The 23898-nt window shown below is 56.8% G+C and overlaps 1 protein-coding gene across 2 annotated transcripts; it reads right to left on the reverse strand.

The window, feature by feature from the left end:
* Positions 1 to 58: 58 nt before the first annotated feature.
* On the reverse strand, positions 59 to 23429 carry CDH15 (cadherin 15). Of its 2 annotated transcripts, XM_037040158.1 has the most exons (14): positions 23340 to 23429; positions 16165 to 16323; positions 15820 to 15975; positions 14582 to 14726; positions 6731 to 6891; positions 5748 to 5876; positions 5139 to 5324; positions 4025 to 4278; positions 3216 to 3358; positions 2815 to 3051; positions 2352 to 2591; positions 2082 to 2218; positions 1705 to 1872; positions 61 to 757 (listed from the first exon to the last, which is right to left on the reverse strand). In XM_037040158.1, exons 1-14 carry the CDS (start codon positions 23379 to 23381, stop codon positions 557 to 559), a joined length of 2358 nt encoding a protein of 785 aa, XP_036896053.1. In that variant the 5' UTR covers positions 23382 to 23429; the 3' UTR covers positions 61 to 556. The 2 variants fall into 2 exon arrangements, with proteins under 2 accessions (XP_036896054.1, XP_036896053.1); XM_037040159.1 differs by lacking the exon at positions 15820 to 15975 and having other exon boundaries at positions 59 to 757.
* Between the last annotated feature and the right edge of the window lie 469 nt (positions 23430 to 23898).

Here is a 23898-nt window from a genome sequence, read left to right on the forward strand (position 1 = left end):
TGCGTGGGGGCCAGCCCGCTATTGCTACCCTGGCAGGACTGGGTGGAGTGAGGCCCTGCAGGTCATTGTGCAGACCCAGCGCTGGAGGGACAGCACAGTTTTAATCCGCGTTTGCTGAGAGCTACGTCCTTTCGCACATGGATGAGATCTGCATGGGGAGGAAGAGCTGGGATGAGGGTGGCTGACCCCGATCACAGGCAACTCAGAGCAGTGCCACGGGGCCATCGGGACAGGAGGGGCGTCTCCTTCCCACAGCCCCACCCCAGGTCTGGGCTCTGCCCCTGGGACTCCACACTCCCCTGGGAGAAGCAGGCTGCCCAAAGACCCCTGGGTGTGGGGCCAGGTGCCCTGTAGCCACCTCCATACAGGTCAGCTGGTCCTCCAAGCTACACAGCCAGCTGTTGGCATGTCCAGTCAGACCCCTGTGGTCAAGCTCCCCATCCTCGTAAGCGTGTCTACTGTCTCTGTCCGGGTGGCTGTGTTCTCAGCAGAGTGGGTGCAGAAAGCTCTCTTCCCTGTTCTGAGTGGTCATTACCTTGCGCCCTTGCTCCAGCCCTCAGAGGGGGCCATACAAGTCGGCGAGCCGGGCAAAGTGAGGGCCCCAGTCCTGAAGGCAGCTGTAGTCTTGGTCCTCGTCGCCCAGACTGGACAGGATGGAGCTCAGTGTCCCTGCCATGGACCCGTCCCCTTCGTAGTCATAGATGAGAGCCGTGTCATAGGGCGGGACGCTGAGGTCACCATCTGCAGCCTCCAAGCCCTAGAGAGAAGGCCCAGGAGTTCAGGACCCTTGCACACACAACCCAGCTGCAGCACAAGGTGAGGTCAACCCAAGGTACGGCACCAGGAAGGCACAGAGGAGGTCTGAAGGTGACCAGGGGTTCGAGGAGCGGCCCTGAGTATGTGGGCAACACTGGGGGTGCAAGTCCCGGGGTTCAGATTTGAAAAGAAGGTTCCCTCTGAGCGGCCTTCCTTCTTGGGGCCCAGCCCTCTCAGAAGACTGTGTTCTGCCTGAGGCTTCCTAACACCCCATCTGAAAGAACAACTGGTTCTGCCTGTTGGAGATTTGGCGAATGGTCTATGGCCTCCACCTGTGCTTGTCACCTCGTCCATGTACACATCAGTTGCTGCAGGCTTGCGTACCTCCTAACTGGACCTGCACCTGGGCGGCCCCTCCCCGGGCATCTGTCAGGAGACTTTGAGCCCGGGCACCAAGTGTGTGGGCAGGCTTAGCACCTGGCACGCTACTGAAAAGTGCCTGAATGCTCCCCTCTTTGCCCACTCAATTTGGTTTCCATGTCCTGGGCATCTCTTGCGTTGACCTCAGCAAGTCACTGACACTGTGTCCAGAGGAGCTACCATGGTGCTGGGGTTAGCTGACAGCTGCACTTCTGCTGCCGGGGTCATTAGGTTTCCTCTGCCAGTGCTTGGCAGACAACGCTGCAGTCAGGCTTCAACCCACCCCAGCTCAACTAGGCTCACTGCGATCCTGTGCAGGGGTCCACCAGCCTCCTCTTCCTATGGGCCTTTAGTGCCTAGAACCCTGTTCCCTCAGCCTCACTCGGCTCAGGGCTTCAGCAGCTTCCTAGAAGCTCGGCCAGGATCCCCAGTAGTGAGCCCACTCCCTGCGACTGCGCACGTAGGGGGGTACACAGAGGCACTTATATGTGGTGTGCGCCCTGCCCTCATCGCCCCTGGAGGACCTACATCGTTGATGAAGTCTGCCATGTCTGCAGGGCTGCTTGGCAGCTTATGGGACGGTGCGGGGCACATCTGGCTGAATGGGGCGTCTCGGCGCAGTGGTGGCCGTCCCAGAGGGGCACTCAGGGCTGCCAGCTTGGACGGGTGGCGCAGCTGGCTGATGTCATAGGCATCCTGCAGACAGAGTGTGGACTGAAGCCTGGATTGATGACCCGGTTTCCCTCCCAGGCACCTTCTTGAGATGGCACATTGGGTTGGGGTAAGGGCAAAGTGTCTGGGGGGCTCACAACCAAGGCTCCCTGGGACCCTTCAAACAGCTTAACATTCTGAGCTACCACACCCTGGTTCTGCCTTTAGAGGTAGAACCCCACCCCTTCCCTTACCTGGTCCTCCTCCCCACCCCCTTGCTCATCGTAGTTAAGGATATTGTCCCTGAGGTCGTCCTGCAGTCCCTGTAGAAGCCCCTTGTCCCATGATGGCTGCCGGAACTGCGTGAGGAGGGCCGCCGGCAGGGCGAGCGCTGGGTGGGAGGACAAGGGGTGGTTGGTGCTAGACACGGCTGCGTGGGGGCGTGGCGGTGGGGAGAGGAGACGTGGGGAGGGTCCGAAGGCTCCAGGGTCTCAGGGCAGGGGTCTCAGGGTACGGGCACTCACAGAGCAGCAGGATGACGCTGGCCAGCATGATGGCCAGGGCGCCCAGGCTGATGCCCGTGCCCCTTGCCTTCAGTGCAGCGGCCCCCTGCAGGCAGGTGCCGTCCTGGCCACAGTGGCACACAGTCACATTCAGGGGCTGCTCGTGCTGCTGGGGCGGGTGCCCCGAGTCCCGGAGCAGCAGGCTGAGGCGGTGCAGCCCCTCCTGGACCTGGTGCCGCAACCGTAGGCGAGCGTGGCTCACTGTGGAGGGCGCCAAGGTCAGCCGGGCCCTCCTGGGATGGCCATGCCCCCTCCGTGCCCCATGGGGATTAGGAGATGCTGGGCCTCTTGTCCATCTGCCCACCAAGTGTGATAACTAATCCCCGCCCCCAGCCCCTGAGGGTGTGCTGAAGTGGGAACCAGCAGGACTGTGTCTTGAGTGCCCCCCAAGGTCCAGGTCTGCACCCCGGGGGGTGGAGCTCACTGTTAATCTGGCTGAGGCTCCAGTTCTGTGCCAGCTCTGGAAACCTGGGGCTCAGCAGGAAGTGGAAGGGAGCCCCGTGGGGGGGCAGGTCCTCATCTGTGGCACCCAGGAGAAGGCCAGAGCCCTGGTCTGGCTCGCTGCACAGGCTTCCAGATGGTGGGGACAGCTCAGGGGCATGGTCATTGACCTCCAGGATTTCAATGGACAAGGTCCCGGTGGCTGTGCGGGGTGGGGAGGCTGCAGAGAGAAGAGGCCTGGTGGGTGCTCGCCCCTGCCAGAGCCTACCACTCACCCTTTAAGTCTGCTCAGTGGAGGGCCTGGCTCTCAGCCCCTGGGCCAGTGGGAGAGATTCCTGGCCTGGGCCAGAGAGCCGTGGAGCCCAGGTATGAGCGCATGCTCACCATCGTCGTGGGCCAGGATGATGGCCCGGTACCAGCCATCCTTGAGGAAGGGGGATGCCGGGCTGAGCACACGCTGCGTCTGGACCCAGCCTGTGGCTCCATCCACTTGTAGCCAGTCCTCCGGGTCGTAATCCTTGGCGTAGCTGTCAGCCAAGGTGGGGGAAGGGAACAGGACGGCCCTGAGCTCCACAGGCCCCCCCCAGAGTTGTGGTCAGGTACGGACATGCGTACATGCATCCCTTGTACACATACACACCACACACACATACACACATGCCTTTGAGGCCCTCAGGCACTTTCCACCCCAATTCACAGATCAGGAAACTGAGGCTCAGAAAGGGAGGTGAGCTGACGAGGGCTCCATGGCAACTAAGTGACACAACACAGCATCGCACAGGTAGGGTTCAACCCACAGCACTGTGGGGACAGACACAGACACCCAGGGCCAGGCTTGGGGGTGAAACCCACGGGCCAGTCCCATGGGAACACAGGCCGGAATGGATAGGGCCAGACACCCAGAATCTGGTTGGAATAGACGGTGGCAGTGTCAACACGCACTGGCCGCAGCCCAGTCCTGTCTGTGGAATAAGGTCACACCAACATTTGCACACATGGGACCCGAGACCCTCTGGACCATCAGGGGCACACACAGGCAGATGAGCCCTCCACCCTTGGACCAAGGTCCCAACAGGACCCCTCAGGGCGCACAGGCTGGGGTGCTCTCAGCTGTGCTCCTGGACTCAGCAAGGAAATGGGGGAACGGGGCTATCAGCTCCCTCCGCCTCAGCCCCGGGGCCGCTGGAGGGTACCTGAGCCTCTGCAGCTGCTGTGTGTCGGGGTCTCGGGCAGAGAAGGTGGCCACGGGGGTTCCCGGGGCTGCCCCCTCCACCAGGCTGGTCCTCAGGGGGTTCTCCTGGAACACGGGTGCCTCATTGACGTCTTGCACCTGGACGCTGACTCGGGCCTGGTCCCGCTGCGCCCTGGGGGCCGCTGCCAGCAGGGGGGCCTCGTTGTGCACCAGCACTTTGAGGTCATACTGGTCACAACTCTCATAGTCCAGGGGCTGTGGGGAGGAAGCAGAGCTGAAAGCTTGCTTGGGACCCTGACCCTCCACGTTTGGGCGCCCGGAGGCAGGTATTGTGGGGAGAAGGCCTCCATGTGCTGCTGCTGTCCACCCTGGATCTGTCCTCAGAGCCCCCACTGTGCTTTTTCTTTACAGCCTTGGGAAAAATAAAAATAAGGCAGGACAAAAAAGGCACAAAGAATAACGTAGAAGTAATATATGGCACTCATCGCTCGAAACAAATTTGTTAGGTGTCGTGTGGTCAGTTTTATATGTCCTTGGGCTGGGCGGTCTTCCCCAGCGACTCACACAAACATTCATCTGGGTGTTGCCAGAGGCAGTCAGTAGCTGTGGTTGAATTAGCTTCTACCATCTGAGTGCACCTCATCCACAGCTGAAAGTCTGTGAGAGTGAAACCAAGGTCTCGGAAGAAGATGGAGTTCTGCCAGGGTCCCGCGGGAGGCCGCAGCATGGGCTCTGAGGCTCCTCTCCCCCTACAGACCTCAGACGTGCCCGGCCAGGCCCTGCAGTCGTGTGAGCCAGTTTCTTGCAATAAGTACTTTCATGTTCACATATGTAAACATATACATACGTGTGCGTGCACACGTCTTTCCTACTGTTTTATACCTGACGTGGGGGCCATCTGCGTTCACACACGATCACACACACCAAGTGGCAGCATGCAGCGAGTAACACACGGGCTTGTGGGTGGCCCTGTCGCCTCGTGGGCAGCGTGGCCTGAGCGGGCAGGTACGGAGTTCACCGAGGACCCGAACACTGTCCCAGGGCATGAGGGAAGGCGTCCTCCTCAGCTCTGCCCATGGCGATACCCAGTCTGGGAGGCTGTGCACCCCACTCACCTTCACCACAGACAGCACGCCTTCGTTGGTCTTGGGGTCTGTGCGGATAGCGAAATGCCCATCAGGGTCGCCCTCCAGGATGGTGAACCTGGCCGCCCAGTTTGGGGAACCTGGCAGGTCCTTGTCTTCCACCTCCAGCCGTCCCACGTCGACGCCACTCACGGCCTCTGGAGCCTCCACGAAGAACTGTGGGAGCCCACCCCTGTTACCTGCCAGGGTTGTCAGGGGCGGGGGCGCCTTCCTTTGCCCCTCCCAGCTAATAGCTACCTACCTACCCACTGGAGACCTCCCAACTGTGCTTGTTTCTAGAGTCACTACCCCCCCAGGGGTCCCATGAGCCCCTCTGTGGGTTCAGTTGCACAGGGGCTTGGAAGAGGCACAGAGGGGTGCTGGGCTGTTTCTCCTACTGCCCCTCTCCTGGCTCCTCCTGACGGTTTACTGCTCACAGGCACCGCCTCTGTTGCCCCCAGTCAGGTCTCTGCACTCCCTGTGCAGGACTCCCAATCCAAAGCACCCAGCCTCATGCCCTCCCCGAAGCCCTGGCCCCCACTGGGCCTGGGAGGGAAGGGCTGTCGCGCAGGGGCTGGTGGGGTGGGGCAGCAGCGGCACCTCATCCCTGCTGAACCCGGGGGCGTTGTCATTGACGTCCTCTAGGGTGATGATGGCGGAGGCGGTGGCGGTCAGGCCATCTCCAGACATGTCTGCCACTTGTAGGGTCAGGTTGTACATGGCAACCACCTGGGGATGGCAACAGGGGCTGGGAGACTGGATGGTCACAGGGCCAGGCAAAGAGCAGGCCACTTGCAGACTCAGCCCACGTAGGAGAGCCGTGTGGCTGGCAGAGGCTCCAAGACCCCGCCTGTCTCCAAGCTCTGGGGCAACATGTGCTGCCTGGCCTCTCCGAGTCTGGTGGCACTGCTCTCAACCCTAGACTCTGCCCCAGCTAGGAGTGGGCAAGAGGTCAGTCACCAAGTCAGACACGCATCGACAGAGCACCAACTGCATGCAGGGTGCTGAGGGGCCCCGATGAGCTGGGTCCCTGCCAGAGCAGAGAGAGGGGGTGGATGAAGGTCACCTAACACAGTCAGTGACCAGGCAAAGCCACACAGGTGGCTGCGGAGAAACCTAGAAGGGCTTTCTGGATGCGCGACCCAGAAGTCTGGCAGTGAGGGCAGCAGCAGCCCTGACAGAGGACGGCCATTGCTCCAGAGCATGAGGGGCCACTGTGGGGCGCAGGGGGTGACGAGCCCTACTGCTTCATAGGCAATGGGTGCTTTTGGCAGGAAATGCTGAGGATGTGTTGGGGTCAGGCACTGCACTCAGGGCCATCCGTACCCTCTCTCCACCTAACCCCACAACCGCCCGGCAAGCAGGTGTGGAGAGCCCAGAGCCACGGTGGGCGTTTGCAGCAACAGAACCCCCACTTCCACTGGAGGGGAGGGAGAGTCTGGCTGAGCGAGTCTGGATCAGAGGGCCAACTCCACATGAGCTGCCCCTGCCCGCCCAAGGGTCAGCAAGATGGGCAGAGATTGGTCAGATGTGACTCTGGCTTCCCCGCTGCCAGCTCTCAAAGCAGAGCGGCAGGGCCTCACCTCGCGGTCCAGGCCCACTTGCACCGTGCGTATCTCCCCCGTGTGCTCATCGATGCTAAAGAGCTGCGGGCCGCTTTGCTCCAGGACAGAGTACCGCAGGGCCGCGTTGTCTGTTTCTGGGTCATCAGCGTCTGTGGCCTCGGCTTTGGTCACAAAGGTGCCTGGGAAGGATGAGAACGTGTGAGTAAGACACCCATAGGTGCCAGCTCCTAAATTTCATTCCTCTGTGGTCCACCATGCCAGGTCCAGGCCCCCCATCAGGCCTGTGCAAACGTGAATGCCCAAGCCGTTTGCCTGTGTTATTTGTGGGGGAGGAAGCAGGAGTGTATGATACCTGTTCGGTCAAGAGCAGATACCTGCATTTCCCACAAGACACCGAGGCAGCCCAGCAGGGGCTGAGAGCACTGGGTCAGACCAAGCAGCCAGCAGGAGAACCTGGGGCTGGCCCTGAACCCCAGCTGCTTGGTAGATAGAGGGTGTGCCAGCCCACCCAGCAGGCACTGTCCTCAGCCCCACCTACAAAGAGAAGTGGTACCTAGGGCTGAACCTGTGCTTTGGGGCAAACAAGCCACCGAATCTCAGGAAGAAGTGGGGGCTAGGCACAGGCCGGGAGGCTCCTCAGTGCCTGTCCCCTACTCATTTTCCATCTGGTGAGACTTAGGCCTGACCTCTGTCCTCCCCAAGCCCAGGTGTACACCATAGGCCACATTAATATAAAGGAACAAAATACATACGTACATACTTATGTACATACATAGGGGAGACGTGAAAGTTCTACCATATAATAGAAAGCCAACTGAAAAAACTTCGATGTGAGAAACACAACTGAAAAAATGATGGAATTAGAAAAGCACTGTTTCACAGCTGTCAGAACGACAATGGATTCAGGCACGAACAATCAGCGAGACTTCCGGCCAAGATGGAGGGGTAGGTGGAAACACTGTGTCTCCTCACACAACCAAGTTTAAAGGCAACAAAGTTTTAGTAACAAAAACGCAACCAAAACACAGAATATTGAACTGTACAGAAGTCCGACAACAACGAACCATTCAGCCAGACTGGTAAGAGGGGCGGAGTCAGCGCTGGTGGAGTGGGGTCGGGCTGGAAAAAGTGGTCAGACTGACCCAGGAGCACAGGCGGCGGTTGGAAGATCCCAGGCGTGGGTGGCAATGGGCGGACCCAGTGAGGGTGTAAAATGGCTGGCTGACCGCGGTCACACATTTGCGCACAGATAAACCAGGCAAAGGAGCGAGCAGTGAGACAGACTGTGCAGGCTAGGGACCCAGAGATGGGAATTAAAGCCTAAAAGCACCAGTTGGATGAACGCTCTGGATCGAGGTGCCGGGAGAAGCTCCCAGGCTCACAGAGTTTGTTGGAGAGACCCACAGGGTCCTGGAGGGTGCACAGGCCCACACACCCAGGAGCCGGTACCAGGAGGGCCCGGTTTGCTTGGGGGAAGCAGTAGAGGGGACTGAAATCTGAGAGAGAGTGTGGAACTAGCACCATTGCCCCTCTCTGACCCTGTCCCAACATACAGAATCACAACCCAGCCACTGGGTCACCTGGCCCTGGTGAACACCTAAGGCTCCACCCCTCATACATACAGGCACAAACAGACCAAAACATTATGGCTCAAGAACAGCTCAAAGCCCCAGAGCCTATAATTCTAAGCGACCAAGAGATAGCCAACCTATCAGATGCATACTTCAAAACACTGGTGATCAGGATGCTCACAGAACTGGTTGATTTTAGTCACAAATTAGAAGAACAAATGAAGGCTAAACTAATTGAAATGAAAGGAAATACACAGGAAACTAATAGTGATGGAAAGGAAACTGGGACTCAAATGAAGGGAGTGGACCAGAAGGAAGAAACAAAATGACCAAACAGAAAGAATGAAGAAATAAGAAATCACAAAAATGAGGAGAGGCTTAGGAACCTCCAGCTCCAGGACATTTTTAAACATTCCAACATCCGAATTATAGGGGTACCAGAAGGGGAAGAGGTAGAGCAACAAGTGGAAAAGTTATTTGAACAAATAATAAAGGAGAACTTCCCTAAGCTGGCAAAGGAAATAGACTTCCAGGAAATCCAGGAAGCTCAGAGAGTCCCAAAGAAGGTGGACCCAAGAAGGAACACACCAAGGCACATCATAATTACATTACCCAAGATTAAAATGAAGGAGAGAATCCTAGAAGCAGCAAGAGATAAGGGGACAGTCACCTACAAAGGACTTCCCATCAGACTGTAGCGGATTTCTCAAAAGAGACCTTACAGGCAAGAGGAGGCTGGAAAGAAGTATTCCAAGTCATGAAACCCAAAGACCTACAGCCAAGATTGCTCTATCCAGCAAAGCTTTCATTTAGAATGGAAGGGCAGATAAAGTGCTTCTCAGATAAGGTCAAGTTCAAGGACCATCATCACCAAGCCCCTATTACACGAAATGTTAAAAGGACTTATCTAAGAAAAAGAAGAAAAAATATGAACAGTGAAAGGACAGCAAACTCACAGTTATTAACAACCACACCTAAAACAAAAGCAATCTATGAGGACAGCACGGTGCCCTGACCAGTGTGTCCTAGTTGGTTGGGATCGTCACCAGTTCATTTCCTGGTCAGGGCACATGCCTAGGCTGCAGGTCTCATGTGAGAGGCAACCAATCAATGTTTCTATCTCTCTCTTTCTCCCTCCCTGCCCCTCTCTCTAAAAATAATCAATCAATGAATCAATTGATTTTTTTAAATCCCAGGGACTTTTTTTTTGCATACACAGGAAAAGCCATTCTAATGTTCATATGGACTCTCAGGGAAACCCAAACAGCCAAAACAACCTTGAAAAAGAAGAACAAAGCTGGAGGGCACACAGTTCTGACTGTAACGCTTACTCTGAGGCACAGTAACTAACACAGTGTGGTGCTGCCGTGAAGACGGATACACAGACTGATGGACTAGAATAGAGATCCCAGGAATGAACCCTCACCCATATGGCCAAGTGATTTTGACAATGACCGTTCAGTGGGGAAAGGACAGGCTTCAGGAAACAGTGCTGGGGAAACTGGATACCCACGTGCAAAAGGGTGAACTGGGCCCATAATTATCTAACACCATATACAAAAATTAACTTAAAGTGAATCAAAGACCTAAATGTAAGACCTAAAACTATAAAACTCTTAGAAGATAATGCAGGGGAAGGGCTTCCTGACACTGAATTTGGCAATAATTTCTTAGCTATGACACCAAAGGCACAGCCACAAAAGAAAAAAGAAACAAATTGGACTTCATAAAAATTTAAAAGTTTTGCTCATTAAAAGACTATATCAAGTGAAAATACAACCACAGAATGGAAGAAAATATTTGCAAGCATCTATCAGATAAGGATTTATATCCAAAATACATAGACAATGCCTAAAAACTCAACAACAAATACACAAACCAACTCAAAAGCGAGCAAAAACTTGAATAGACACTTCTCCAAAAGAAAATATGCAAAAGGCCAAAAAAGCACATGGAAAGCTGCTCAACATCACTAATTATTGGGGAAATATAAGTAAAAACTACATGAGCTACTGCCTCACACCCACCAGGACGGCCGCTGCCAAAGAGCAGAAAAGGGGTGTAAGCAGGGATGTGGGGGACCTGGGACCCTTTTGCCTGTTGGGGGGACTGTGAAATGGGGCAGCCACTCTGCAGAACAGTATTCAAAAGGTTAAAACAGAACTACCACATGACCCAGCAATTCCACTTCTGGGGATGCACCCGGAGAATTGAAGGCGTATTTGTACATCCGTGTTCACAGCAGCACAAACTCTCAAAGGCCGAGGGCGGGTTAACTGACAGCTCACAGCAGCTAACATAGGGAAGCAACCCCGGCCTCCATCAGTTAGTGAGTGGGCAAGCAAAACGTGCTCTCTAAAAACAATGGCATATTAGTCAGCCTTTTAAAGGGAAAGAAATTCTACCCTGGCTGGTGTGGCTCAGTTGGCTAGAGCATCCCATGGACCAAAAGGTTGCGGGTTCGGGTCCCAGTCGGAGCATGTGTCTAGGTTTCGGGTTTGGTCCCAGTTGGGGTATGTGTCAAAGGCAGCCAATTGATGTTTTTCTCTCATGTCAATGTTTCTCTCTCACTCTCCCCGCCACCCCCCACTTCCCTTCTTTCTGAAAATCAATAAGCCTGTCCTCAGGTGAGGATAAAAAAAGAGTAGGAAATTCTACAACATGGATGAACATTATGGTAAGTGAGATAAGCCAGACAGAAAAAGACAAATACTGTATAATTCCACTCACATTAAGCACCTTGTCAATTCATAGAGACAGGAAGTAGAGCACTGGGCGCCAGGGGCTGGGGGAGGAGGAGATGGGACATTAGTGTTTAATGGGGACAGAGGTTAAGTTTGGGAAGAGGAGAAGAGCTATGAAGATGGATGGTGGTGATGTTTGCACAACATGACAAATGCAATTAATACGGCTGAACCGTGCACTTAAAAATGCTTAAGATATAGCCCTGGCTGGTGTAGCTCAGTGGATTGAGCACGGGCCTGCGAACCAGACGATCGCAGTTCGAATCCCAGTCAGGGTACATGCCTGGGTTGCAGGCCAGTTCCCGGCAGGGGCGAGTTCCCGGCAAGGGATGCTTGAGAAGCAACCATACATTGATGTTTCTCTTCCTTTCTCCTTACCTTCGCCTCTAAAGATAAATAAATAAAATATTTTAAAAATGCTTAAGGTATATGGGGTAAAAACGAGCACAACTGTAATTGAACAACAATAAAAAGATTAGGATAGTAAATTCTATGTTATGTGTTTTTTACCACCATAACACATTTTTGAAAAAAGCCAGTGTCATGAAAACCCAACAGCTAAGGGACGTTCCAGACAGAGAAGGAATGAGGAGACCCCAGTGCCTGGAGGTAGAAAGAGATCATCAGCCCCAGCTGGATGAGAGCAAGTGGGTGATCCACAAGACAGTCCTTATGTTGAGTTCATCAGATTGGTGAGGGCACAAGGCAACCTGATAAACAGGGATCCAGGATGTGACCAGCCTCTCCGAGGGCAGTGGGGACAGGTAGAGGCTTTCCNTGAACTGTGCACTTAAAAATGCTTAAGATATATGGGGTAAAAACGAGCACAACTGTAATTGAACAACAATAAAAAGATTAGGATAGTAAATTCTATGTTATGTGTCTTTTACCACCATAACACATTTTTGAAAAAAGCCAGTGTCATGAAAACCCAACAGCTAAGGGACGTTCCAGACAGAGAAGGAATGAGGAGACCCCAGTGCCTGGAGGTAGAAAGAGATCATCAGCCCCAGCTGGATGAGAGCAAGTGGGTGATCCACAAGACAGTCCTTATGTTGAGTTCATCAGATTGGTGAGGGCACAAGGCAACCTGATAAACAGGGATCCAGGATGTGACCAGCCTCTCCGAGGGCAGTGGGGACAGGTAGAGGCTTTCCCCTTTGGTGGAGCAAGGCGGGAAGGGAGAGGTAAAACTGGTCAAACTCTCAAAGGCTGAGGGCGGGTTCACTGAGAGATCACAGTCCTGGGAGTCCCGACCCAGGGTGTCTGTGTCCTTTTGTCCGTCCCTTCCCACAGGCCCCCACTAAGTGCTCATGAGAAAGACAGCACAGGAGGAGGACCAGGTGGGCACCTGTGGCTCAGGCCTGCAGGTCTGCCTGGGTTGGGGCGAGCAGGAGGGCTGGAGAAGCCAAATGGTGCTCCATACGGTTCACAATTACAGGGTGATGATGGGGTTGTGGTGGAGAAAAGGACCTTGCCCTGAGCAGGAGGAGAGGTGTGTCCTTGGTGGAGGGGCAGGAACCCTGAACAAGCCCCATACCAGAGGCTCAGGTGCGCAGGGCCCACATATGACTGAGCCCCCTACTTCCATCAGTGGGTGCAGCAACAGAGGTGGCCCAGCTACAAATGACACCTGCCCACTATCTGCGTCCCTAAAGTGGGGCCAACCTCCCATTTCCCAGGCATTCACTATTTATGTCCATCTCTGCTCTTCTTTTATATGCAGAAGAGCAAGAAGAAAATCAGATCCATCCTCAAAGATCAAGCAGCCATCAGAACCAGAGCTATAGCTGACCAGATAAGGGCTTTTACCCAACAGAGCACGGAAAGAACTAAGATCCGTGTGCAAGAGGCTCTGATGGAAAAGGTGGGCAACACTCAGGAACAGATGGGGAACTCGGAAGACAGACGGGGACTACAAGAAGAGGCAGGATTTTCTTTTGCTGTAAAAGGCAATATTGGGCTCACTGAAGTGGACCCACCAAATAACGTTTGTAAGATAAGATATTAATAAGTGTCAATATTAACTTCCTGATTTTGATAATTATACTGTGGCTAATTAGAATATATACACTGAAAGCAACAGGTCTACGACCAGCACCCAAGGAAAGAAGGAAGAAGGACGGAAGGAAGGAAGGAGGGAGAGAGGGAGGAGGAAGGAAGGAAGGAGGAAGTAAGGAAGGAGGAAAGAAGGAAGGGAGGGAGGGAGGGAGGGAGGGAGGAGGGAAAGGTTGAAGCAAACGACATACATCACATCNTAAGATATTAATAAGTGTCAATATTAACTTCCTGATTTTGATAATTATACTGTGGCTAATTAGAATATATACACTGAAAGCAACAGGTCTACGACCAGCACCCAAGGAAAGAAGGAAGAAGGATGGAAGGAAGGAAGGAGGGAGAGAGGGAGGAGGAAGGAAGGAAGGAGGAAGTAAGGAAGGAGGAAAGAAGGAAGGGAGGGAGGGAGGGAGGGAGGGAGGGAGGGAGGGAGGAAGGAAAGGTTGAAGCAAACAGCATACATCACATCTCTGTGAAGAATGTACAGAAAGTCTTGGCAACTTTTCTGTAAGTATGAAATGTCATCAAAATAAAAAGTTCACAGTAGAAAAAGTATTATTTTAAGTCACAAAAAAAACCCAGAAAAATGGGATGAAATAAAACAAACATGACAAGGGTGGGCACACCTCTGCCACAGCCGACACCCTCCTGTCTGAAGCCCATGATTGCCTGGGATCGGACCACGCTCCTGGGATCAGCAGGGAAAAGGAGGGGACGGCTCTCTGGAATGAAATCTGTCTGCCTCGGAAAAGACTCAGACGAGGAACTCTGTTTTGTAAAGACTCATAAAGGACAGAGGGTTGTGCTTGGTTTGTGATCAAAAGGTAGAATTAAGAAGCAATGAGCCCGGGCTGGGTAGCTCAGTTGGTTAGAGCGTCACCTCAGTCATCACCCCCATACGCCAAGGTTGCAGGTTTGATCTCCGGTCAGGGCCCATACCAGAAACAACCAATGAATGCATAAATAAGTGGAACAACAGATTGGTGTTTCCTCTCTCTCTTTCTCCCCTCCCGCTCCTTGTCTCTCTTTAAATTAAAAATAAAAAAGCAAGGAAAGGGCGTCACTGCTGGGCATGGGGTGTCCTTTTTGGAGGATGAAAATGCTCTAAAACCAGGTAAGGTGTTGGTGGCACAACACTGAGTGTAGTAAATGCCACCGAAGTGTTCATTCCAAAAGGGTTAGTCTTACATTCTGTGAATTTCACCTGAATTTGAAAGAAGCAGCAGCAGCCAGAGCTTGGCCACCCACAGATCCTCTCATTGCACTTTGGGAGACCTGGGGGTTTGAAATTTATATTGAAATAAGAAGCGACTTGAGTTGACTTGCGGACATTCCATCTGTACTGGGAACGGTTTACTTATTTTCAGACTCTTTGAAGGACCTCTTAGATTCTTGCTAACGGGAAATCCTGGACCTCCGACCTACCCAGGGCCCCTCTGCGGCAGCCCCCCTCCCCAGCAGGAACAGTTGGGCTGGTGGCCAGGCTCCCACCTCACCTGGCACAGCGCCCTCCAGCACTTGGCCAGTAAACACCTCTTGCCGGAAGACAGGCCTGTTGTCGTTCTGATCCACAACCACAATCTCCAGGTCTGTGGGCTCTTCCAGGGTGGATCCTCCGAGGTCCAGAGCAAAGGCCCTAAGCTAGTCAAGCACAGAGCAAGCACCAGCACTGTGAGCCCCAAATTTCCATGGTTCCCAGGGGGGCCATGCAAAAGGGACAAGTGCAGACTTCATGTCGACCGAAAACACCAACTTGGGGCCGGGCACGTGCTGCAGCCAGTGGAACTTTCCCTGAAGAGGAGACTGCTTTCTCAATGCAAGCAGGGTGACCACCGAGCTTCCCCTCTTGCCTTGGCCACCAGGAAGCTCACAGCTAAGTGTGACTGAAGTAATGCTCTCACTAGGATTCCGGGTCTCTCCCTTTTTCTGTACAGTCTTGGCTCCTCTTGAAGTTTATTTTAATTCCTCTGTACACATGACATTTTTAATGAAACCACTTCTTATTCTTCTGGATCATGGCCATGATATATTTTCCAGGTAAGGACATACTCTCCAATAACTTTTGGTGTAAGGAAACCGAGAGCTGTTCTTATAGTCAGAAGGAAGCGTCGGGGCGTGCAAAGGCCAAGGCAGAGGCCCCTTACCCAAGGACAGGCCAGGACAGGGGCGGGGGCAGACTACCCTGCTGGCAACCCATATGAGGTTCCTGGCCCCCCTCCTCAGCCTCTTGCCTACCTGCATCCTTATCCCTCTTTCCACTGTCTTTTCTCTCAGATCTCACCATCTCAACCCTCCAAGGGGTGGGTGGGTGGTGCCTTCCAGGGGTCCCCCCACCTCCCCCACCATGAATCAAGGGGCCCATGCTGCTGGGATTTGGCACTTCTGTGGGATTCTTCCAACATTCTGTCCCCACCAAACTAGCCAGGTGGGGACAGAGAACTGGCTGTGGGCGAAGAGGGGTCCCCAGCATGCATGGGGCCTTTCCGGGAAGGTGGCGTCTGCCCGTGCTGCAGGCCGCCCAGTCCTTCCTTCAGCACCAGGCCGCTCCTCCACGGTCCTCCATGAGGTCCGTTGTTAAATGGGAATATAACACCTGCTTCCTTGGGTTGCAGGTCCTAGTCCCAAATTCCCGCCTCTGCTTCCCCGACTTAAGTGCACCAGATCTTGCTGGAGAAGTGATTTGGCCTAAGGTGCCCACGGGGAAATTGGAGCCAGGGGAGGGGAGGGGCCCTACCCTAAAGCGATCTGTCTTCTCCCGGTCCAGCGTGGCGTTCAGGAACACTTTGCCCGTGAACTTGTCAATAGAGAACACGCCCCGGGGCTCCTCGTCCACGCCAGGCCCCTGGATGCTGTAGATGACTCCGCCCAGCTGCTGCTTGTCGGACTTGATCTGTCGTGGCAGGAAATGGGCTGGGGGAGGGGTCTCCAAGGGAGAGGTCTCTCTCTTCTCTGCAGCCTGGGTCCCTCCCCCAGCTCAGCCTGTGGCCCCGACAGCGTCCCAGTCCTAAAGCACACACCTTTGGGGACCCGCTGGGGACCCCCAGCCCCTGCTCTGCCCACTCTAGCCGCCTGCCCTCACCTGCACCAGTGGATAGGGGAGGCGCTTGTGGTTCTCCGACACGCTGATGGGGGGGATGACCCAGGCTCTCCGAACGCGGCCCAGCGCAGGCGCCTGGCGCCAGGGGAACAGGGTGCTGGGCCTCTTCAGCCCCAGAAACCCCACTGAAAGGCCCAGGCTCTGCAACGAAAATGAGAACAGCTGTCACACGGCTGCGCGTCCTCAGTGGGCCCTGGTGGGGGGGGGGGGCGGGCAGGCAGTGTTGAGAGCTGCTCCGCCCCGGAGGTGGGTGAGTGAACTACTCCCCGCTCTGGAGGGCGAGGGGCACCTTACTCCACATCAGAACCCTGAGCCCTCTGCTCTCTGGGAGGCCCCAGCAGACACACTCCAAAGCCTGGGGCCCCCAACGCTCCGGTCTGTCTCTCACCCTCCCCTGGGAGGCCCAGAGTCCAGGGACCAGTCCACAGGCCCCGGGTGACCAGGGAAAGCTGATCATGCTGTACTCCCATCTCATCTTCCTGAGGGACAAGTGTCTTCCTCCCATGTGGCCCAGGGGAGGCTCAGGGACCAGGCCTGGGAGGCCTGGTACACCAGGTTGTGGGGGGTGGGGGCGGAGGGGTGTAGAGAACCTGGGGCTGGGAGAGGAGCCTTGCAGGAAGCAAGTGATGAGTGATGGGAGCAACAGCTGGCCCAGCTGGGGCCCCTCCCCAGGGATGACCCTTGTGAAGAATGTGGATATGGGGTTGGGGGCGGCAGGCAAGGGAGGCAGAGCCTGGGAGCACTCCTGCCCCCTCCACAGGGCTGGGTCTGTGGGAGGTGGTGGTGTGGGGGCTCCTGGCTGCAGGCTGGGGGCAGTAGGGGGCAACCCGTGGCCACCCCAGGCCTCCTCTCAGCTTGGTTCTTGAGTATTGGTTGGGGTCCACTAGACCGACGCTTTGGTCAGAAGGGGCCCAGAGACAGGAAGGGGCCATCTGAAGGGTCAGAGCACCCCCGCCGCCCCTCCAGCCTGTGCTGCTTTTCTCAGAACTGTGGGACCAGGTGCCATTTTCACACCAATAACTTTGTTCTTCGTACCTGGAGCACGCTCCTCCCTCCCAACCCACACGCTGGCCCAGCCATGCGCGATGCGGTGACTCAAGTTGCAGTGCCCAGGCTGCGGGGCTGCAGAGGAGGTTGAGGAGCACTCTGCCCTGGGGTGAGGGGCATGCAGACTACTGGGCGGGTCAGGCTGGGAGAAGGGCCAGAACTCTCCCCAGACCCCCGCCAACTCTCTGTCACCACAGGTAGCCCCGTCTTACTGCTCGGACAGGGAAACTGAGGTCCAAGAGAAAGGACCCATCCTGTGAGTTGAGGGCAGAGCTGGCAGCAGCCTCACAAATGCACCCCGTGTTTCTCAGGTGGCCCTGGCTTACACCTGAGGTCTCTGCACTGGTTCCTCAACCAGCTGCTGGCTGGCCTAAGTGTGGGCTCTGGCCAGGAGGTCCTGGGGGCCCCAGTAATCTACCAGGCTCATGGGTGAGGCCCACGCTGGTGCGGCTCTTGGACAGGCTATGTGGGGTATGTTTCTCACATACCCCTGTAGCTAAACCCAGCTAAGACCCTGCAGGTGACTGAGCTCCCTTTCCCCACCACAGGCCCTGACAGCCCTTATCCTGGTCAGGCCAGGATCTGATTTGTGCCCCCAGGGATGGGCCTAGGAGCTGTCTGTCTCTAGGACCCTGGGCCCTTCTAAAGGAGCTCTTTTCTAGCTGAGGTAGATCGGGGGGCCCAGGGCCCCTGCAAGCCCCTCAAACTCTCGTACCAGCTGCCTGGTCCTGCTAACTTCTGCTTTCTCTCCCTTCCTGCCCCGGAGTGTATGGAGGGGCAGCACGGGAAGGGGTGGGCTGGTGGCCTCAGGGAGCAGGGTCAGTGTGTGGTGAGTGGGGGGTGCTTCAGGTGGGACGGGGCAGAAGGCTGTTGTGCTGTGTACCCCTCTCGCTCTCCTCAGTTGCCTTCCCTGCCTGCCCAGGGCTTGTTCTCTGGGCCCAGGGCAGGGCCCAGGGGTCCTCAGACACCTTGTTGGAAGAATGGCAGTAATGTCCAAACTAAAGCTGGTGGCCTCTCCCGTGGTCCCAGGCCAACTTCCTGGTATTGGAGTCCTCCGTCCACTGCCTCACCTGAAATGTCAGGGGCGTGTCCCCTGCAGGGCCTTGAGTCCAGGTAGCAGAAACCCAGTTTATAGAAAGAACCAGGCAGCTGGCCAGGCCCCCGAGCTCCCTGCAGCCTGACAGATGGTAGCCCTGGCCTCTAAGCCTGCCTAGGGCTTCTTGCCAAAACCACCCAAACACTGGCCTGGCGTTCCTACCCAGTGGAGACCTGCCTGGCCTTTGTCACCATGCTAGTGAAGACAGCATCTCTTTTCTGAGCATCCGTGGGCAGCACCAAGTTCACATCCTTCCTTGCCTCTTGCCTTTCCCTTCCTCCCTCCTCTTCCCCAGACCCTCTCTCATCCCCTAGGAATGGTGGTAATCACCTCACTCACAGCTCCCCAGGATGAGGCTCAGAGAGGCCGAGCCACCATTTCTCAAGGCCACAAAGCCAGGACACAGCAGAGCTGGGAGCCACAGGGAACCTTCTTTACTCAGAGGGACGGGCTCGGAGAGAAGCCCAGCGCTTACAGTGGCACCTGCCCTGCCCTGACTGCAGCGTGGGGTGGGCACAGTCCACTGGTGCTCCTTGACCTTAGACTCTTAGGGGGACACTGGGGAACACACTCTGCCCTGTCCAGCTGCTGCCACACATGGGCTGGCCGCTATGCTAGCCCCCCCCCCGCCCGCCCCCGCCTCCGCCGTCCACCACAGAGCCTTGGTCTCCTTCCCTTCCTGCCAGCGACCTCTACTAACACTCCAGGATGCCTGCCAGCTTTGCATGGGGCAGTGTGGTGGAGGCACAGCCGGGGAGTCCTGAGCCCCAGTCTGCCCATGGCCCAAGTTCAAGAGGTCAGCAGAAGCCACGGAGCCTTGGCAGGGGACCCTTACCCAGATCAGAGGCTGTGGTGGGCGGGGTGGCTGGGCTGGATTGCCATAGGTCAGGAGCACTTCTCAGTTTACCCTTTGTCCTCCCACCATCCCGTTCCCAGAAGATGTGGCTGGCTGAGGGGAAGGAGCCGCCTGGGGATCGTGGGACAAAGCCACACGGACAAAGCCAGCTCACACAGAGGGTGTGAGCTGCATGCCCAGCATGCAGGCAATACCCTTGAGTGACATGTGCTCACATGTGCCACCCACCTTGCTGTCTCCCATGTCAAACCAGAACCAACGGGCATGATGGACCCACCACCCTGAAATGGACCCAACGACCGACCCCCCCCCCCCCCTCCCTTGGTCTGCCCTTAACCAAGAGGGAACACTTGCTATGGCCAGGCTGAGTGGTGAGTGTCTTACAAACGCCCCTGCAGAGGCTGGAATGGTGTTGCCCTACCAGATCTGGGCAAGGGTCCTGGGCTTGTGGGCAGCTGGCCACCCACTGTCCTGACGTTCCTCTGGCCCCAGGGATGTTCCCATCCCATAGGACTGGTGACTGCACCTCCCCGCTGGTCAGACAACGTGGGCAGAGCTGTGGAACAGAGGCTCTTCACACAGGCCTGGATTCCAACAGCTGGCTAATGCAAGGATCACGGGGGAAGGGCGGCGGCCAAAGGAGGGATTCTGTGAGTGTACCTCAGACTTACTGAATTAGGACACACAGGTGGTCCCAAACCCTGCGTGATTCTTGGAAACACTGGGGAAACCAGGCAGCCACTGGGCTGAAAGGTGGGACTTCAGGGTCACACAGCCTTGTTGTGGCACTGGCCACAGAGGCAAGTCCTTCCAACATCTCAGGGGTTCTGCATGTGGGCTGACACCAGGGCCTATGGCGAGGGCCAGACAGAGCACAAAGCAAGTGCTGAGTAAGGATACCTCCGCCAACACCATTTCTGCCCAGAGGTGATGGAGAGGTGTCCATCCTGCTCGTGGGCCTGGGGCAGCCCACAGGGCTCTCTGCTTCTCTCTGTCAGCCCAGGTGGGTTCAGAACCAGGAATGATAAGGCACGGGCCCCTCTCCCCGGAGCCTGGGAAGAAAGCTGGGCTTGTGGCTGGATGCTCACCACCTTAGGAAGAGATGCTAGTGACCAGAGAAGCTGGGTGGAAAGTAAGGAGACACCCTACCCACTTCCCCTCTTGGCACTGGGTCCCTAGAGGCCCCTGGTGAAAGGCACAGGGCCCCTAGGCTTGGGCAGGGTGTTTGCTGGTTGGGGTCCACCCCCCTGTTCCCTGTCTGTGGCTGTACATTCTGGTTGGCTAAAGAGGAGCAAGCATTTTCTATTCCACCCACTCCTGGTGTCATGGGCAAACCTGAGAAAATGGGGGTGCAGCAGCAGCTTGGGGAAGGGGTTCTGGGTACAGGGGCGTCCCTCCAACTGTGCCAAGGCCCTGGGTTCTCCAGATCCTAAGAACCATGGGGGGAGTGCAGGGCAGAGGGGAATAAAGGGGAGAAAGAATGGGACAACTGTAATAGCAGAATCAATAATATATATATTTTTTTAAAAAGAACCAGGCAGGAGGCCTCTAGCCGGGTAGAGCCTGGGCTTGGGGAGAGGCCAGGTGCGCAGGAAGGCAAGAATTCCTGTTCTGGATGCCCCACAAGCTTCTGGGGCCTGAGCCCCTTTCCCCAAGGCTGGAATCCAGGCCACCCCATTCCTGGATGGCCTGGTGAGCATCAGGCATGCCAGGAATGGACCCAGTTGCCGGCTGGCCCAGAGCAGCCGCCGCCCCCCCCTTCCCCTCCAGCTGCTGCAGCCTTCAGGGAAGGAATGAAGGCAGCCAGGCACAGGGCCATGGGAAGGGCAGCCCTTTCCTCTGCCTGCTCCCCCTGCTGTGACGAACTGCCACCACGATCCAACCGTCCTGGAGAGCCAGTGGTCCAGGAGCTGACTTCTGCCTCTACCTCTGATACCGTTACCAACCCCCGCTCATCCACTGCCCCCGCGTCCCCCCCCCCCCCCGTCCCCACCCGTCCTGGAGGAGTGGATGTTTCTGCCGTGGCTGCCATCCTGCTCTAGGCACTTTGCTGCATGGCCCCCTGGGGATCTTCACACTTTGCAAAGCCTCCAGGAGTGTGGCTGAGGCCCCATCTTCCTTCCAGAAACCATGTGGCCCACTGGGCAGATGCAGGTGTGGGGTCCCTCCCAGCAGGGCCCACGTCTGCCCTACCTCATCCATGCGACACCCCAATCCTTCTTCCATTCCAGGTAGGGCAGAGCCCACAGTAGGCTCAGCTACTGGAGACACCATGGGCAGAGGGAGGGCGTGGCAAAAGTCAGTTCTGAAAGTATACACTCTAAGCCCCCTGTTTGAGGTTTTAGGGGACACAGGCAGGGGAGGGGTATGCCTCATTCAAGGCAATGGGTCTGCACTGTCTGGTCTCTAGCCCTAACCCCCCAACCCCCCAGCCTCAGGGGCCCATCCCAGACAGCCCTGCTGGGCTGGGGGAGTGGTGTGGGGTGAGGTGGGGTGGGCTAAGCTGGCCTGCCTCGGGGGTTCATGGAGGTGGAGGAAAGAGTGAGGGTGGCCACAAGACCCACGTGGCTGGACAGGAGAGGAGTAAGGTCTGAAAGCTGAGCTGGGTTGGGGAGGGGTGGCCGGTCCCCCCTTCGCCTCACAGTGGAACTAATTTGAGTGCTGAGTGCGGGAACTTGAGCAGCCAGGCCCCCACTGGCTGGTCCCTCACCCTGACCTGAACCCCACAGTTATCTGGAAAGGGGCATTCTACAGCACCCCTGGGGGAGAGGGGTGGGATCTGAGAGGCTTCTACTCCCCTTCCCTGCAGCAGAGAGAGAGGTGGTCAGCCCCTGACCCAGAGGGCTGGCTCTGCAGAAATGTGCCTGCGATATCGGATGGGGTGCTGGGGCAGAAACACTGATCCCAGGTCAAGTGGAAGAGAGCTTGGGACGTGCTGAGGCATCTGGGCCCTGAGGGGGTGGTCTCCCGGCAGAGGGCTGGAAGGACACGGGCTGTGGACAGCCAGGCCGTGCTTGGAATTGGGCGGAGGTGGTTGCTGCTGTGCTAAGCCAGGCGGCTATGGTAGCTGAGGCCTAGGCACCAGGACCCTGTCTCTGAGGGGGGTTGGGGGAGGGCACAAAGGCGGGGTGGGGGAGGTGGCTGTAGCCGGAGTGCGAGGTGCCCTGAGGTGCCAGCTGCTATGGAGGGTCTGGCTGGCTGGCATCTGGTCAGCTGCCGGGGCTGAAAGCTGAGCTGGCCAGCCAGAGCTGGGAGGTCTGTGGGAATTAGGGGAACTCAGGAAGCCCCTGTGGTGGGTGCTATGAAGCCAGACTCTCCTCATCAGCAGCTGGCACTATTTCACGGCCCTGGAACTGTAACAGCAACCAGGGATTCCACACTGGGACCCCTGCTCAGTCCTGACCCCCGGCCTGTGGCCTGCGACCCTGGCTCAGCCCAGTCCTCTGAAAGCAGGAGGGCACCAGCTCCATCCTGGGCACAGCCTGGTGCCTGCCCCGCAGCCTAGGGCATGAGGAGATGGGGCACCTATGGGGTGCCCACGGTAGGGTGGAAGGGGCAGGTAGCCTGTGCTTCCTTCTACCTACCCTGCTCCCATGCGGGGGAGACTGGAGGACAAGGAGGGCTATGGAGAGTGGTGCTTTTGTGCTGGACCTGGCCTCCCTGGGCACGGGTATGCCCAAGGGAGAGTGGGTTCTTGGAGGGTGCAGCGGGCAGCTGCCCCGGCTGGCAGGGCTCACGGAGCGGGGCTCAGACTCCCCCCAAAACTGGTGACCAACTCGGCAGGGTCCCTACAGAAATCTGGCCTCCCAGACCCTTCAGCTGCGGTTGCTCCTGCTGCTCCCCTCCTCCCTGCCCTCCACCACAAGGCCGAGGCTAAGGGGCCCACCTCAGAGGGAGGGGCTTTCCTGCCAGGTGGTCTCCTGGCAGTCCCCAGCTTGGCTTCCCATCCAGTCCAGTCTGAGAAAGTAAGAAAGTACTCACCTCTGGGCCCCCTGACTCAGGGACACACAGCACTGTGGACAAGGCAGCCTCACCCAGGACTCTCAGCTCACCTCCCCCAAAGGCAGCCAGGTCCAGTAATGCAGGGGAAGCCGGGGCGCCACTATCCTAAGAGGCTGTCGAGCAGTGTAGGGGGACAGGGACCCTGAGTGGCCTTACCTGGGCCAGCAGCCCGAGGGCGAGGAAGAGCGCGGTGTCCATAGGGCGACGGGCCGAGGGACCGCTGGCGGGCAGAGCTGCGCCTCGGACTCGGACAGAACCCCACTGAGTGACAGCACAAGTGCGCTGGCGGAGGAGCAGAGAGTGAGTGACAGCACGTGTGTGGGGGCGGGGCTGGGGGCAGGGCCTGGGGCTGAGTGACAACACAAGTGTGGGGGCGGGGCCAGGGCGGGGCGAGGGCGGGGCCAAGTGAGAGCAAGTGTGTGGGGTGGGAGGCTGCTGAGTGACAGCACGGTGCAGGGCAAGACAGCGCGGTCGAGAAAGAGTTAGAGCAACACCATTCCAGCCTCTGTGTGGATGGGGCGGGAGGCGGGGCCACGGCTCAGCGACAGCCCGAGTGGGCTGGCTGGGTCGGACTGGAGGCCCAGCGACAGTAGTGTGCACCGAAGTTGGGCACGGGCCAGCGACAGCACTTGGGAAGTTCCTAGGGGGGCCACTGCGGGCCAGGTGTCAGGCAGCTTTCCCGGGATGCTCCGCTCCCAGGGCCGGACGGTGGAAC

Source organism: Sturnira hondurensis, unplaced genomic scaffold, assembly GCF_014824575.4.
Source record: "Sturnira hondurensis isolate 20B ecotype Veracruz unplaced genomic scaffold, ASM1482457v3 Scaffold0002597, whole genome shotgun sequence".
Taxonomy (NCBI): Eukaryota; Metazoa; Chordata; class Mammalia; order Chiroptera; family Phyllostomidae; genus Sturnira; species Sturnira hondurensis.

Excerpts from the sequence above, each read along its gene's own strand:
- CDH15 (XM_037040158.1), bottom strand. The coding sequence starts at position 23,381 with ATGGACACCGCGCTCTTCCTCGCCCTCGGGCTGCTGGCCCAG. Across the intron at positions 5,877-6,730 it reads AAGTGGGCCTGGACCGCGAG|GTGGTTGCCATGTACAACCT; the intron begins GTGAGGCCCTGC and ends TGCCATCCCCAG. Across the intron at positions 4,279-5,138 it reads GCGTGCTGTCTGTGGTGAAG|CCCCTGGACTATGAGAGTTG; the intron begins GTGAGTGGGGTG and ends TCCTCCCCACAG.